General features: G+C 38.5%; 1 protein-coding gene across 2 annotated transcripts in view; it reads left to right on the forward strand.

Annotated features, from left to right (window-relative positions):
* Lmo7 (LIM domain 7) overlaps positions 1 to 16,795 on the forward strand; it is a 214,716-nt gene that overhangs the window by 78,291 nt on the left and 119,630 nt on the right. For both annotated transcript variants that reach the window (XM_036199233.1, XM_036199235.1), the window contains exon 3: positions 12,602 to 12,671. In XM_036199233.1, the coding sequence (XP_036055126.1) occupies positions 12,602 to 12,671 (70 nt within the window). The remainder of the gene's footprint in view (positions 1 to 12,601; positions 12,672 to 16,795) is intronic.

Genomic DNA, 16,795 nt, shown 5'->3' on the forward strand with positions numbered 1-16,795 from the left:
ATAATCTTGAGGAATTAGATGACATGTTACAAAAATGTGTCTATGAAATGTAAAGTTTTGTTTAGTTTATGAGAGTATGTAGCCTAAGTAGATGATCTATTTAAAGAGGTCACTTTGTGGGTTACATATTTCTAACTATTAGCTAGTGCTCAGAGTATATGACTAAACATGTCTGATGGTGGCACCTCTTCCTTTTTTGTGTTTGAGTTCCATAGATGTGTTTATGTTTTGAGAAAGTCTACCCCCCATTTCCTCATCTCTAAGTCCTTTTCTCTTACCCTCCCAATTTCATGTTTATTTTTGATTGAATACAGTTTGTTCACTTAGTGCCACCAGCATGTGATGTGTATAGGATCAGTGGAGCATGGGTAACCTCTCACGTGCTGCATCTCTGAAGAAAACTGATTCTCCCTTTCCCAGTAGCACCAATTGCTACTAGTTCCTCAGGAGGGGTGGGACTTCCTGGTCACCCCCAGCCCCCCACTGCATGCTGGGATTTTGCCTGGCTTCCTCCTGTACAGGTCCTGTGCATGCTGTCACAGCGGTTGTGAGTCCATGTGAGAAGCTGCTCTGTTGGATTTCCACTTGAGCTTTGTCCAACCTTTCTGGCCCTTTGATGCCCCCAGAGCCCTGGGAGGAGGAAGTATGACATAGATGTTCCATCTAGGGCCGAGACTCCACAGTCTCTTAGTCTCTGAACTTTGACTGGATGCAGATCTCTGTTTATTGTGACACCCCGTCTGGATTTAACTGTACATTATGCACAGCTCTGGCTCTGAGCAATTTGAAATTGTTCCTAAAAACTATACCCAGGTTAAGTGATGAGCATATGATTACAAGTAAGAATATCCAGAGTTGATAAAAAATACTGTCTTGACCCAAACTAGGACAAATTAGAATAGAAATAACTTCTGAATTGCTCCAAACTAATACAAATTAAAATAAATGTGACTTCTACTCTGTGACAACAAGCACTTAACTACACGCATACATGTGATAGGTTATGCTGTTAATAAAGCACATATCTATACAAATCTATATATAAAATTTCCATTTGTAGCATCCTCATTAATTTTTACCGTTGTGAGATTCTTACTGTCTTATCTAGAAATTTCAGCAGCTTTTATCCTGCAGTACCACATTTCTTTTTTTTAAACTGGCATTCTGAACTATCCAAGTCAGGAGTTGGAGGATCGTCTTACAGCTGTCACTCAACTGACAATAGATTGCCATGTCAGACTCCAAACTGCAGACAACCTCTGCGCTGAAGTTTCAGACAGGGTGCACATCTGAGTAACAAGCATTTCCCTGAGCATTTCTGTGTCAGGTTGATGGATGATTGGAATGAACGTGTTCGTGGTAATAATCGTTGTTCTACCAAGTTTGACTTTGGTATCTAGTGAGCTGAAAGCTGAAGATTACTACTGGTTTGTATGTGTGTGTTATGTACATTTGTGTGTGTTATGTGCATTTATGTGTTGTGTGCATTTGTATGTGTGTTGTGTACATTTGTGTGTTGTATACATTTGTGTGTGCTTATGTATGTGTGTCTTGTATACATTTGTGTGTGTATGTGTTTGTATATATTTCTCTGTGCGTGTATGCATGCATGTGTGTGTGTGTGTTTATGTGTGATTTGTGTGTGTGTGTGTGTGTGTGTGTGTGTGTGTGTGTGTGTACATGTAGAAGCTATCAACATTGGGTGCCCTCCATGATCACTCTCCACCTTATTTGGTTGAAATGGGATGTGTCACTGAGTTGATTAACTTGGTGGCTCGTTGCACAATGAGATCTGTGGATCCCTTACTTCTGCCTCCCAAATGCTGGGATTATGAGGCTCCCATGCCCGGCTTTTATGTGGGTGCTAAGGATCTGCTCTTGGGTCCTCATGCTTGCATGTAGGTAAGCATTTATCAGCTGAATCACCTCCTTGTCTGTTTGTATGCTTTTATTTTAGATACACATTCTCTTCTTGGCTTTATTAGTAGTGAGATGGAACTACCCCTTCCTTTAAAAAGTGTTTTTCTTTCTAAATTAATGAATATATTGACCAGTTCTTAGGTGATTTAAGCTCTTTGAGTTTTATCAATCATATCCATGATCTGTCTCATTTCTTTAGTGTTGGTTAGTATTCATACGGACTGTTATAAATATATATTAAAAATGTAAAATAGTTCTCACTGCGTGAATACCCATAGCCTTGCTGTGCTCTGAACACATCATTTGGCTACTGATATCAGTTAGCAATCTCCCAGTTACTCTTCTTGTGGTTGCAGCCTTGGAAGTCTTCCGATGAAAACATTCTATCTTCCTCTGTGAAGGTTTGCTCAAAGATAGTCTCACTGGATGTGTCCCTGGTTAGTCAGTCTATATTTTCTCTCTTTGGAATGGTCCCAAGTTTCTGCTCTGTCCCCATTGACCATGCACAGAAACTGAATTTATGCCTTGGTGAACACATTTCGCTTCACCAAGAAGCTTCTCATGGTGTTACCAGGTCATTCCCTCACCCCTGTTTGCTGCTTGCAAAGACCTGGAGCAAGATGTTCACCTGGTGCTCTGAGAGCGCCTATTTGTGTTTATATTTCCTCTGTGATTTTCATATTGCTTAAAATGTTCATTCTTGAGATATTCATTCAATAGAATAAGAAAACAGATAGTTATATAAATACTATATTTTCTCAGTGAGAGAGTCAAGTAATTTTTAATATAGTGGTCAACATAGAGGACTATACCACTTGTCATTGATGTTTTGAGAAGACCATTATTTTGTTAGAGTTGAGGACTTGTACATAAAGGCCAGTGACTGGGGAATCCCCTGAGACATCTGTGCAGTGTGCCACAGAAGGGCCACAGGCTTTGGTGGAAGGAAAAGGTAGTTTTCTTGCAGTTATTCCTGGTCTTGAATTTCTGAAGGAGGAAAAATAGCTCACAAATGACTCCACAAGCCAACACTACCTACTGACATGGAGCCGTTGTTTATAGCTTTTATAAATTCAAATAGTGAACAACATCAGCTTTATAGTATTACCACACAGCCCAGCCAGCAATACGTATATATCAGTGCCAGGATTAAAGTCCATAATGATAATTAAAAAGTTTTCAACTGCTTTTTCTTTTGGGTGTGTTTTCTGCTTGGCACCTGTATGTCCTCTTTCTAAACATCCCCGTCCATTTTATCAATCTGATATCTGTGTAAAGTGAAATGGCATTTAAAAAAGCATGTCAGACTGAAGATCTACTTGGCACATGTTACAGCTTACATTTTCTATAGCAACCATTCTCTATAGACTCATTCCAAACTTTTGCATTTTTCTCTTTTAATATTTTGGCCTCAATTTGAGGGTAGAAGTCATAGTACTGTTTGCGTCACTATTTTGAGTACAAGACTGGTCGTGTTTTCTTATTCTAAATAGAAATCACTAAGAATAGACTTTAGTCATAGGGCTTCTGATACATAGATGACAAATGTTTGTACATTAAAGGAACAAGGGAATAATGTATGTGTTAAATGTCTGTGTCTACACACTTTATATTGAAGTTGGTCAGCAAGAAGTTGAGGAAGTAGGTTTTAATATAATGGGCAACCTCAAATGAATAGAAAACCATGTTGGCTTAAATTGTAAAAGTGTAGGAATTCTAGTGTGTGTATGTAGACTAGGTGAGATCTCATGGCTGAAATTGTGAGGTCTAAAGCTTAAAATAATGCTGTGATGAGCAACTTTCTGTAGAGGCTGATAGAGTTCAATTCATTTATAGTTTAGGCTTTTCATTGTAGGGACAAGTCCCTGAGAAAAGCAACAGAAAAGAAACAATCACCTATTTTGGCTCAGTGCTTCAGGATTTCCATCCACAGTTAGGAGATTGTTGGCCGGTGACTATAGTGTCATAGCAGTAAGAGGGAAGAGCTGCTCAGTTCATGGTGGTGGCCGAGTGCTATAGGGTAGAAGGAGCAGGGGACACATAGGGCATCTTTTCCTGCACTTAGGCCATGCTTCCTACTCTTCATCACTTGCTGATAATGCCATCAGATTATGACTCCACTGAGGGATTAATCCACTGGCCAGATCAAAGCCCTCAGGATTGCAATTACTGCCCTATGTAGCCCTATTAGCAGGCTAGCAAGCCCAAAGTATAAACCTGTAGGGAAATAATTTCCCATTCAAATTATAACACTTACAAAATTTAACCAGACTTTTCCAATACTTGTAGTTTTTCAACACTCACATGGAATAATATCAATAGGCAAGCATAGGAAAAATTCTATTAATGAAGTTTATTGAAATTGCCTGTCCTAATATTAGAACACGTGACAAAACTGACAAAAAGTGTGGCTTGCTTTTAAAAATCCCCAGGGGAGTCCTTGCCCTGGAGGAGGTGGGAATAGGGGGTTGGCTGGGGGGGGGGGGGGGGTGAGTGGGACGAGGGAGGACAGGGGAATCCATGGTTGATATGTAAAATTAAATTAAAAAAAGAATATTCACTAAATAAATGTTTGTTTGTTTGTTTGTTTGTTTTTCAAGACAGGGTTTCTCTGTGTAGCTTTGTGCCTTTCCTGGATCTTGCTTGGTAGACCAGGCTGGCCTTGAACTCACTAAGATCCGCCTGCCACCTGCCTTTGCCTCCTGAGTGCTGGGATTAAAGGCGTGCGCCACCACTGTCTGGCTCACTAAATAAAATTACATACTCTTGTAAAGGCAATATAAACACTGCTATCTTAAAGGATTAAAAGTTAAGACCTCCCCCCAAAAATAAAAAAATAAAATAAAAAATTAAAAAAATACGCATAGTAAATGAATAAGATAAAAAACATTTTATAAGAATTTATGTTTAAAAAGCTGGGAGAAAATGGGGAAGTCAGTTTGTGGTATTTGGGTAAACAGCTGGCTATGAATCACTTAAAAAAGCTTATTTATTTGTTAGGACACACCCTGTAGTAAACTGATTAAAAAAAAAAAAGCTACTTTAAAAGGTACTTTAAAATTTTAAGCTTTGAGAAGAAAGAAAAGTACAAAAAGTATGTCAAAGATTATCTGTGGCTATTACTCTAGGATAAACCACGCAGTTTAAAATTTTCAGTAAACAGATGAGCCAAGAGTCTGACCAAATTTTTGACAAACAAGAAAATGGTATTGATAAACAATAAAGCCTTTACCTTCATTAGTAAGAATTAATTAGACTGCCATGTGATACTTTGTTGTTGAAAGTAGTAAATAATGGGAAATCTTTTTAAAATGATGGATCTTGGAGGCAGCGGTCAGGGGTGAAGCACGCGCTTGAACTTGAGTTAACACGCCCAAGCTCCCCTAAGGGCCAGAAGATTCTGTATTATGGCATCAAGCACTATAACCTGAAAATGAACACTTGAATATAATAAACTGATATAAGTCTCAGAAACACAATTTTGCAACACCTATCAAGTAGCTATGGGCTATGTTATGATCATAATAAATATATTTATGACTTAGATACTATTTCCCAGCAATCCTTCTTTTGGGAGCCTGACTACAGGTAGAGGAAGAGAAACATTTTAAAGCCTTCTCATCATGGAAAATATTAAGAACAAATACCCGAAACATTGCTAAAAATTTGTTCTTATTTTTCCTTCTCAAATCAGGCCAGTCTTGAACTTGCTATGTAGCTGAGAATGACTTTTAATTTCTGATTCTCTTGCCTTCGCCTCTGGGGTGCTAGGCTTGTAGGCATGCACTGCCATGCCTAGATAATCCAGTGCTTAGGAAGGAACCCAGGGCGTCATGCATGCTGGGCAAGCACGTTATCAGTGAGCCACATCCCCAGTCTGATGAATATTTTTAATCTCCTGGAAGCCTGAGACACTGTGCAAGATTACAGAACAGATAGCAACATGCAGAGACAGGAAGTGTCCAGCATTGAAAGTGTGAAGGAACTAAGAGGAGGTACAGGGGCGAGGTGAGGATGTGAACTGATTGATGGATGTCGCTAAATTCCTTTCCTGACATATATTAGTGTTCAACACCAATGCTTTCATTTTCAGAAATAGAAAAAGGTAAAAGGAGGCTAAACAAATGTGTATACTGCCATTTTTATGGTGGCAAGAATTGGGGAGCACATAATCACATATGTAAGAGAACAGTATTATAGCATCATCTAGGTACTTTCACTGCCTTAAAAATCCTGTGCTCTGCCTCATCAGCCTTCTCTCCCATATCTGACAACTATACAATTTTTTTATAGTATTATCTTCTCTTGAATGTTATATAATATTATATGTCTATAATATTAATACTATAATAATATTTCTATAATGTATTATATAATATACTAATTATATAGGATCATAATAATTCAATATGGACCTGTTTTAGACTGACTTATTTTATTTAATAATATTAATTTAAATTGGCTCCATATCTTTCTGTGGCTTGACAGCTCATTTCATTTTTGGACCAAATGATACCTCGTTTTTATGGGTGAGCCAGTTTATTTATCCCAGTTTACTTAATGTGCAAGGACATCATGATGTTTCTAAGTTGTTGCAATTATGAATAAGACTTCTGTTAGCATCCATGTGCAAGTGCCTGTGTGGCCATACATTTTCAACTTATGTGGTAAACACTGAGGAGTGTTACTGCTGGCTCCTTCGGTAAGAATGTATTTAGTTCCCTAAGAATCTGGCACACTGTCTTTCAAAGCATAGCCGTGCTTCCTGCTCCCACCAGTGGTGAACTGGCGTTCCTGTTGCTCCGTGTCCCTGCCGACATTTGGTGTTGTCGGAGTTACTGAGGTGGCCTTTCTTAGAGGTTAACAGGTGTGTGGTGGTAATGCTTTGTGCCAGTTTCCCTGATGACATTGTCATATGGAGTTTTTTTTTTTTTTTTCTTGTAGCTTATTTTCTCATCTGTGTATCTTATTTGATGGGGTAACTGTTAAAGTCTTTGTTTCCTTTTAAAATCAGGGTTTTGTTTTGAAGTTTGAGGAGTTTTGAGAATTCTTTATATTGGATAGCAGTCCCTCAGGCATGCCTCGTGAACATTTTTCTCTCATTCTGTAGCTTGTCTCTTCACTCTCTCAGCAGCATCTCTTGGATAACGAACATTCTGAACTCTAATAAAGTCTCTTTAATTGTCTCTTACGTGGATTGTGCCTGGGATGTCATATTAAAAATGTCATCACTTTTGTGTTGTCTCTTAGGAGTAAAAGGTCTGTGATCTATGAGTTTTCTCTGTGAGCTCCGTGTCTAAATGCTGTTCATTCTGATACGGTAAAGGAAATTTCCTGGTGTTCAATCCACTAGTCTGTAATTACTGGGATTGCTCAGAATCAGAAGTCTCTGTTGTCGGCCCCCCAGGCTTTGCTTTGTGCACGTCAAAAACCTTGAAAATTACAGTATTATGTCACTTCTTCCTGCTCGTTTCCTCCCTCCACCCACTCCCCGGTACTTCCTGATCTCTCTCAAATTCATGTCCTCTTCTTCTTTAATTGTTGTCATATAGTTTCTTAACTATTCCTAAACAGATAAATATAACCTACCAGAGGAACAGGAAGTGTGCCGTGAGATTACATCTCCTAGAAAAGTTGGGAAGGCTACACCCATGAAGCCTCAACAACATGCCTGCCTCAACAAGCTGTAAACAGAGATGAACTAATAGACATGCTAACATGCAGAGGGAAATCTCACGGGTCCTCAACCATAGACAAGGGACGACAGGCAATTAAGGGAGGCTGAGAGCATGAGACATAGTTTTCCCTGGGAAGACCCTCCCCTCAAATCGGTTATCTAGTACAAAGTGGTGAGCCCTGAAAACATGTACATACAAGTCACATTATATAACTGTGTTCTGCACTTTAATGTGTTTCAAGCATATTCATGAGGCTCAGTAAAGTGCCATTGTAGGAAAATGATGACAAATGCCCTGATTTGGACTTCTTCTTCCACATGGTTGCTCATCTCAGCATTTATTGTCAAGTTTTTATTTACGTTAAAGTTTTATTCACATAAAGTATATTAGTTTTTTGTGACTTATACTCGAACATACTAATGCAGTAATAAATTTTTGTACCAAAAACTTTTACACTTTTACATTTTAAATGACTACTACTGGTTATCTTACTCATGAAAATGTGGTCACTGACTATTTAATTTGCTATCTATTTTGAAATATGAACTTAGAAGCCACTGACTTATAAGCTTGACATCTCCTGAAGATAACCAGTCCAGATGACTTCATCTGACAGTTCACTCTCTGAATCATCTTGGACAATTAGGAGAGAACAATCAAATTTCATACACCGGGAACAGAAAATTTAGAGAAGTGGTATTGTTGGTTTAAAAAAATATGGCATTTCATTGCTGCAAAGCCTTTTTTTCTAAATTTATTTCTTTAAAGAAGATAGAAATTTTGAAAATTTTACACAAACCAAAAAATTAAGGTGGATTTCAGGGCTTTGCTCCAAGCAGTTGTACTCACCTGCTTGCTCTGTGGGTGAGCCTTGCCCAGGGCTTTCTTTAGTAAGCAAGCAAATGTCCAAAGAGCAGAATTCCTATTTAGAATAAAAGTCAACAAATAAATTAATACACTGTAGATAATAATCAATAAAATAATAATTATAATTGATAACAAGGTATTACTAGCTTCAGTTTGTTAGGAAGATGTGACAGCCCTACTGTGTCCTTTTGAAACATTGTGGATGGAGAAATAGCTCAATGGATAGGGTGCTCATCTTGTATGAGTTCAGTCTGAGTTCAGTCCCTTGCACTGCAGAATCCAGGTGGGCTGACAGATCAGGGGATCAGAAGTGCAAGGTCACCCTTGGGTGCGCATAAGCAAGTTTGAGGCCAGTCTGAGTTACACAGGACCTTGTCTCAAAATAAACATTAACAATTAAAAAATTAATCATAAAAAAATTTGATAATGTGAAAGGTACACATTTGCAAAATATAGAAACAGGTAACAGACATGTGCTTGAGTGGATGACTAATAAGATCATCCACAGGTTACAAAGTGCTTTGAGTCTATCAATATAGTCTTCTGTGTATGTCTTTCCATTTATTTTGAATATTTTTGGAGAAAGGAAGCAAAAAGGTGTCCCTGAATTTTGTACTTTTGCTGACGAGCTTTCTCATATTAGGGGCAAGTGAAGTTTGTCACTTAGAGGTTTTTTTGTTTTTTGTTTTTTGTTTTTTTTTTTCAGATTAACCCACAGTAGAATGTCAAACTTAAGTTCTCTTTAAAAATTTTCACATCTGAGTCACGTTGAACTTCACAGTGGCTTTCTGAGTGTCACACCTGAGTTGGGAAGTCAGGTCATACCCACTGATAGAAAGGTCTATGCATGGAGCCAATGTTCTAGCACAGGTTCACGAAGCCCTTTTGTAGAGAATAGACAGTGAACTTGCTGGTGAGAGAGGAAGAAGGGAAAGTAGACACCTTGAGAATAGAGCATAGTCCATTTGGGCGACAATGGCAGCTATAAGAAAATGTGGTTAGCCTATATAGAGCAAGAAGTTATTTCTCACTATGCTGGGCCTAGGAAGTCCAAGATGAAGGTGGATACAGATTGGATGTCTGGTAAGGGCCCACTTTTTTTTATATGTACACATCTTCTCAGTGTAACTTTCTCACCACAACTTCCCATAGTGGAAGGCCTGTTGACTCAGGGCACTAATCCCATTCAGAAGGTGCACAGTCATGAGGCTGCCACCTCTCAAACGGCCTTGCCCTCTAATATCATTACTTGGGAGGTTAACATTTGATCATGGCAGTTTTAGGAGGTTCTCAAACATTCAGAAGAAGCCAGGAGAAGGTTACTGAGGTCACTGTGACAGTACCCCAATTTAGTTTGTGTTCTGGTTTTAATCTTACCAAAAAAACAAACCTCTGCTGTGCTAAGCAAGCAGTTCTCAGATTTGTTCCCTCACACAGGGAAAGCTTGAGAGGGATAAAGATATAATTCTACTCAGGGCTGGAGGGATGGAACACAGAGTTGCAGGCCAAGAACACAGGGCATGGGAGCATCTGGAAGTTTATCCTGTAATCTGAGTCTTGCTTCAGAGCCAGTGACCTGAAGTCAGTGTCCCCTTAGAAAGTCTACATGTGAAATTCAAGAACGCTTACTATGCAAAGCATTTCTATTTGTAAAAGAGAGTGTTTCCATACACAGTACTTGAATTTCCTTTAACTTGAGACCCTGCCTGTGTTCCATTAAGTGTGTTTAAATTTCATCTAATTATTTTTAGATCCCATAAAACATTTTTTATCCTTATAAGAAATACCATAAAAGTTCTTCCTTAAGAGTCATAATTTATAATTCATCAAGTGATTTGCATGCTCAATATTTGTCAAAGCTGTGTGTACATTCATTTCCTCCTTAGTCTACTGTTTAGAACTCTGAGTGTTGTGATGGATGAAATAAAACAGTATTTCCCTCTAGTGACTCAGATTTTTCGAGGATGAGTGTGTGCGCTCCAGAGTGCTGTTTTTTCCTTGTGGTTATTTCCGTGTTTGTGCATGTTCAGGAAGTTTGAGATGTGAAAAGGAAAACTAATCCATTGTGTATAAGTTTCTTCTAAGTAATGTCTCTGACCAAATTTGCCAATGTGGGAGGATTGGTTAACCAATCTGAAGATATCTGTCTATGTTGTTTTCTTACTCAGCCCTTACTTCACTGAGAGTAATCTGTTTTATTATTCATTCCAGAAACTGAATAGAAAATGCTCTTGACCTTACTGACACTATATTACCAAAGTGATAGAGTCATGTCACCTGGTAAACAGAGTGACCTTGTCAGAGTCACCAGTGACTCAGTGGGTGGGCCAGGAGTTTATGACCCTTTCCTTTGAAAGGACAACTGTGCTCAGGCATCCTGAGATAATTATGTGTTACTCCTGTTCATATTAGCCTCCAATTTATATCACTGAAGGTTGTATTCTACGAAAATACTGCTGGCAAGATAGTGGTGAATAACTAGAAATGACTGATAGCCTATGTCAGAATTATGTTGTTCAACAATGCCACACTTATTAATTCTTCTGTGCATTGCCAAAGAGCCAGCCATAATAGATATGCAGAAATACCAGAATTGTAGAAGCATCAGTCAAGAGGGAAAAGTTAGAGGGGTTAATTTGAAGCTACCATTTCTTATGAATCTACTTAATTATTTTCTAGGTCCTAAGCTGGTGACTGAGGAAAAGCAGTGTGGACAGAGAAGGCAACAGGCTTTTCAAATGACTTGTAATGTACAGTTCAGAAATTAGTACTCATGGGGATCACAGCTGAGGGCCTGGGGCTGGAGTTTAGCTCGATAGTAAAGTACTTTGCTTAACACACATGAGGTCCTGGGTTCATTCTCAGCCATGCATCCTCAAAGCCAAGGGGATGGTTGTATCATCTGTGATTAAGCTGTCTAAAGATCTTTGTGAGAACAAAGTACAAAAACAGAAAAGCAACTTTTGTTCGTCAGGCTAAAGCTTCATAAGCCAGTGTTTTGTAATTTTGAATCCTGCTGAGCAACATTCTGAAGGCTATTAAATGGAGACTTTTTTGTCTTTTTTTTTTTTTTTTATTCCTAGCATACTCAAATGTATATAGAAATCTCTGGAATGAGGAAGGAGTGCCATTCCATAGGACACCCTCCCACATACCTCACAACTAGTGCCCATTGCAATGGAGAAGCCAGTGAATCAAATGATATTTTTTCTTCTTTTTCTTTCCTGTTGGACCTTATTACAGAATGAAGAATTGCTTGTTTGGGGGATGAATTGTTGAACAGAAAAAAAAATTCACAATTTTAAGATACTGCTTTGTGACAATGATTAATGATTAATTCCCCAAGTTCACATTAATGGGAAAACATTGTAGTATTAAGTTACTACATGGTCTGGCATTGTATCAGTGAAGAAAAAGAATGAATCCATATTGATCAAGATTTAGAAGCAGAACTGTACGTTAGTGCGGGTGTCAAAGATGTGTTTCTTTCCTCGTGCTTTGGTGTATGGAGACACAGATATCTTTGCAATATATGTCATAGTAACTGAAATGTGCTCAGTCTCAGATTCCAGGGTAATTTGGAGGAGTTCTGGTACATTTGATTTTCACCCAGTCATTCTGCTCTGGTAACAAGGCAATCAGTCATGGGTGTGAATGAGTTACCAGTAAGAAATAGTCAATTATTTGGATGAATTCCTCTGCACTCTTTACATGTGAAACAATGTGGGTAGAAGGCTATCTTTAAAAACAAGGACCCAGATGAGAAAACAAAGCAAAAATAAAATCCCATTGAGGATCATTATAGGGAGAACCATTCTTAGGGCCAAGTGAAGGGAATTATGATGAGTCTCTTACTGTGTGTTGAAACAGAAACAGAGTGTCTTTCTTTAATGCGTGTGAAAACATTTTTAAAGACATGGGCTTAGGACATAGAGATCTGACTCGGGGACCCTTCCACCCTTTTGTGCAGAGAGGTTCTTTACATTTAATTGTTTGTCTTATGGGCTGCTGACTCAGAACAACAAATCTGGGACCAGAACTATGCTACTCCAAATTTTTGAGACCATTTCAAAGAGCACTAGAATCACATTGGACATTTTTGTAATTGTATGTGTTATTTGTCTATTTACTTTCAGTTTGGTTAATAAGCTCAAGCCTGGCATCATAAAGAAGATCAATAGACTGTCTACACCAATAGCAGGTTTGGTAAGTAATAAATTACTTTCAAAACTAGTTTTCTTCTGTTTCATTTTATTTTTAACCAACATAAAACGATTGAGCATATTTTTGTGTGCCCTGTTATGTTACTCTGGTATTGTCATATAGTATAATGTGTTACATATTTCAAAACACTTAGGAGAGAGGACTTTGAACGTTCTTACTTGAAAGCTACGTTTCTGTCTTTGAAATATAAGAAAATGGTCATGGCAGGTTCCCTCATCTGCAATTACTGTTCCTTTAGAAACAGTGACAGCCTCCTTTTGAAGAGCTTTTCACCATTTCCTTTCTTTCCAGAGTTCTTTGTTTTAACTTGTTTGATTTTGTTTTGATTATGGTGCTTCAAAGTCTGGGTCTCCCTTTTCTGGCCATTCTTTTACAAGTTGCACGTGAGTTGTTTCCGTTCCTCCTGCAGCTCTGCCGCGCATGCGCCATTTTCTCGCCAGCCACAGCGCTCAGGTATCAGGTGTTTTCTGGCTGGTGCATTTCTGCTGCTTCAGGCTCATGTGTTATGCTCACTTAGCACACAGATCCTAAGTATATCTGCAGAATAATCAAGGCCAGCTAGCGCTCTAGTGGTGCGTTACGTTTCCTGTTGACGGACTGTGTCTTTGTCCTCTTCTATGTCAGGGTCACATGGTTTGTAAAGATACGCCAGTGATTCTCAGATGCCTCCTACCTTTGTTACTACTGCTACTATTATTTTTTTGTGGTGCTGGAAACAGAACCAAGGGCCTTATGTCTTCTATCCAAACACTCTATCACTGAGCTACATTCACAGCCCTTCTGTCTTCAAATTGAAGATTAAGTATTTACTAGCTCAGTGGTAGAGTGCTTGCCTAGCAAGCGCAAGGTCCTGGTTTCGATCCTCAGCTCAAAAAGAGAAAAAAAAAAAAAAAAGAAAGAAGAAATACTACACAGTCTCATCCATCATGTTGTTATTTAGATTTTTAAGACACTGTGGACACTAAATGATAACATGAACCAATGCCTTTGGAAATAATTTACAATTAAATAAATTTGATGAAAAAATTTCCAGAAGATGTAATAAGCCTTATCAATCAATTCTGGTGGGATGGAAGATGGTCCAGCAGTTAAGAGCACAGGGTCCCTTAAGGGTTAAGGGACCTCAGTTCAGCTTCCAATACCCTTAACAGGTGGCTCACACTCACCTGTAACTCCAGCTCCAAGGGATCTGACACCTTTATCTGGACTCAGAGGGTGCCTGTACTCATGTACACATATATCCACCACATAATTAAATTACAAGTTATAAAAATAAATCTTGGAGTTGGGGATTTAGCTCAGTGGTAGAGCGCTTGCCTAGCAAGTGCAAGGCCCTGGGTTCGATCCTAGGCTGGGGGGGGAATCTTTAAATTAAAAAAAAAACTATACTGGTGACAGAAATCAGTTAAAAAGATCTTGGAAAGCACTACATAACTAGTAATAGGAATGTAAAACCAAACTGATTATCTATGGGTTATTCAATGCTCTTATAATAATGTATTGAAAAGACTTCTTTCTGGCCTTTTACGAGTTTACAGCTGTGGCTACTGGCCTGGGTAGCCACAGACAGCCATGCTGGGTTTGTAGGCGGCATCAAAAGCTCATCAAAACTTGACAGGGCTGAGTTTGGCCATGGATTTATTATTGGAAAATATCTGTCTGAGAGAGAAGGAATGAAGTGTTGAGGTTTCTTTGAACTTTAGAATGCATACAAATTCTCAGAGTCACTGGTTCTAGTACTGATTCCTTCCAAGCAAGTTGCCTCCATTCTAGACCTGTCATCAATAGGTAGCTGACCTATAATTTATATTGGTCATAAATTAGGTAAAAAGCCTATTAAACACACACACACACACACACACACACACACACACTATTTCATATTCTTCTAGTTATTCAAAGAATAATATTAAATGAATGTGTCCCTGAAGTTTTTCTAGGAGGAAACATTCAGTTTAATAAAATAAATAAGCTTTATATGAAAATGACTTATAAAACAACCTCTACAAAAATAAATGTTTGAATTGTATTAAGTTACACTATCTTTTTCCAGTGGCCTGAGTTATTCTTAGATAGTTTAATTTTTTGATTTTGAACTTTTGTTTCTTGGATCAATTACCTGCATTTTAAATGAAATTAGCCTTTGATCTCAAATATACCCCAAGAATCTGGAATGCTTGAATTGTGGGGTTTGTTGCTGTTGGCTACTGTTGGGTTTATTCAACTTTATGATTGTATGATTAGATGCAAGCACAAATGTATTTTATTTTTAAGCCCCAAACCCTCTCCAAGTATTTCTATTTCAAGCATCAGAAATTCTCTCCAGTTTGGATTTTTATCTTTAGAAGCTAAAATGAAATGCATTTCCGGTACATTAAATAGAATGCTTTTCTAAGTGCAGTGAGCATTTTTGTAGGGTATGGGTATATAAGAGTGACTCTGTAGAATGGGCTAAGCTCAATTGGTTTGAAGTGAGCATCATGCCTCATCTGACTGCTGATACTTGTCACAGTGGCTATAACAAAATGTGTGACTTAGAGCTCCAGTGTGCACCTGGGAAGGGGTTGGCATGGGGATTAAGGGATAACGAAGAGTTTGATATGCAAGTCTTCAATGCGTGTGTGTTCTTTCTTTAGAAAAATAATTGAGGGTCTGTTGGGTTGAGGAGTTTTCTAGCATAAGAGAGGACGAAAGGAGTGTGGACCTTGACTTCAATGTCAGGGAGGGAGAACCACACAAATCAATTAGCAAATGGGCAAGAAGGGACCACAAAGGGAATGTGTTAAAGAATACATTATGGGGCTGGAGAGATGACTCAGAGGTTAAGAGCACTGACTGCTCTTCCAGAGGTCCTGAGTTTAGTTCCCAGCAACCACATGGTGGCTCACAACCATCTGTAATGAGATCTGGAGCCCTCTTCTATAAACATAATAAATAAATACATGGTTTTTTTTTTTTGTTTTTTTTTTAAAAAGAATACATTAGACTGACATCCCAAAAGATTGAGTTCTAATAGTTTCCCAAGGAGCAGGAAAGAAACCTGGGTTTTTGATGTTTGTGCAAGATTACCAAATAATCTAGGCCAGACTTTTCCGAAGTACTAACATTTATGTTCACAGCAGCCAATACAGTGACTCATGCATACAGGAGATAAGAGTTTGTTAAGCAAGGAATGAGCCATGTATCCATTGTAGAATGCAATAGGTTCTAGAATTTAGTCCTTGGTGGACTAGGCCTATGGGTTGAAGAGATGATCCCCATTCTCCAAATACATGAGGAAGTTCTAAGCTCCAGTACCTCAGAATATAACCTTATTTAGGTATATGATTTTTACAGATGTGGTTGGTTCAGGTGAGATCATCCTGGGGTAGAGTGGATCCCTAATCTAGTATGGGTAGTGTTCCTAAAACATGATGACTGTGAGAAGACATGCTGAGAGGTAGAACAGGATGAGGTTGAGGTGATGTAGCCACAATCCACAGAACAAAGATTACTAATGAACTTCTCAACTCTAGCAAGAGTCCGGGAAAATTCCTATAGATATCACAGGAAGCATAACTTTACTAACACACTGATCTTGGACTCCTGCCTCAGAACTGTGAGACAATAAATAAATACATCTCTATTGGTTTAAGACACGAGGTGTTCTCATTTTGTTGTGGTAGCCCTAGGGAACTCATGCACATAGGTAAATGTTTTTAGTTAATACCTGCTTCTGACCACCATTATACTTTGAAAGAAATGTAGGTTTACAGAAGATACAAAGAGGCCCTATATATTATCCCAATTCCCCTCAGTGAGCCTCCTCATATATAATGTCTAGGCCAGGAAACTGATGTTGATACAATTCAAAAAGCCTTCTTAATCAAATTTTGTGTGTGTGTGTGTGTGTGTGTGTGTGAGAGAGAGAGAGAGAGAGAGAGAGAGAGAGAGAGAGAGAGCTAGAGACAGAGAGAGACTGAGAGAGACAAAGACACACACACACACACACACACACACACACACACACACACACACACACTCTCTCTCATACATCATTATCAGGTGTCTCCCTCAGTATTTACTTGTCTTTCGCCAGCTTTCAACACAATGCCTTTCTGAGTAGT

This window comes from Onychomys torridus, chromosome 9 (assembly GCF_903995425.1).
Source record: "Onychomys torridus chromosome 9, mOncTor1.1, whole genome shotgun sequence".
Lineage (NCBI taxonomy): Eukaryota > Metazoa > Chordata > Mammalia > Rodentia > Cricetidae > Onychomys > Onychomys torridus.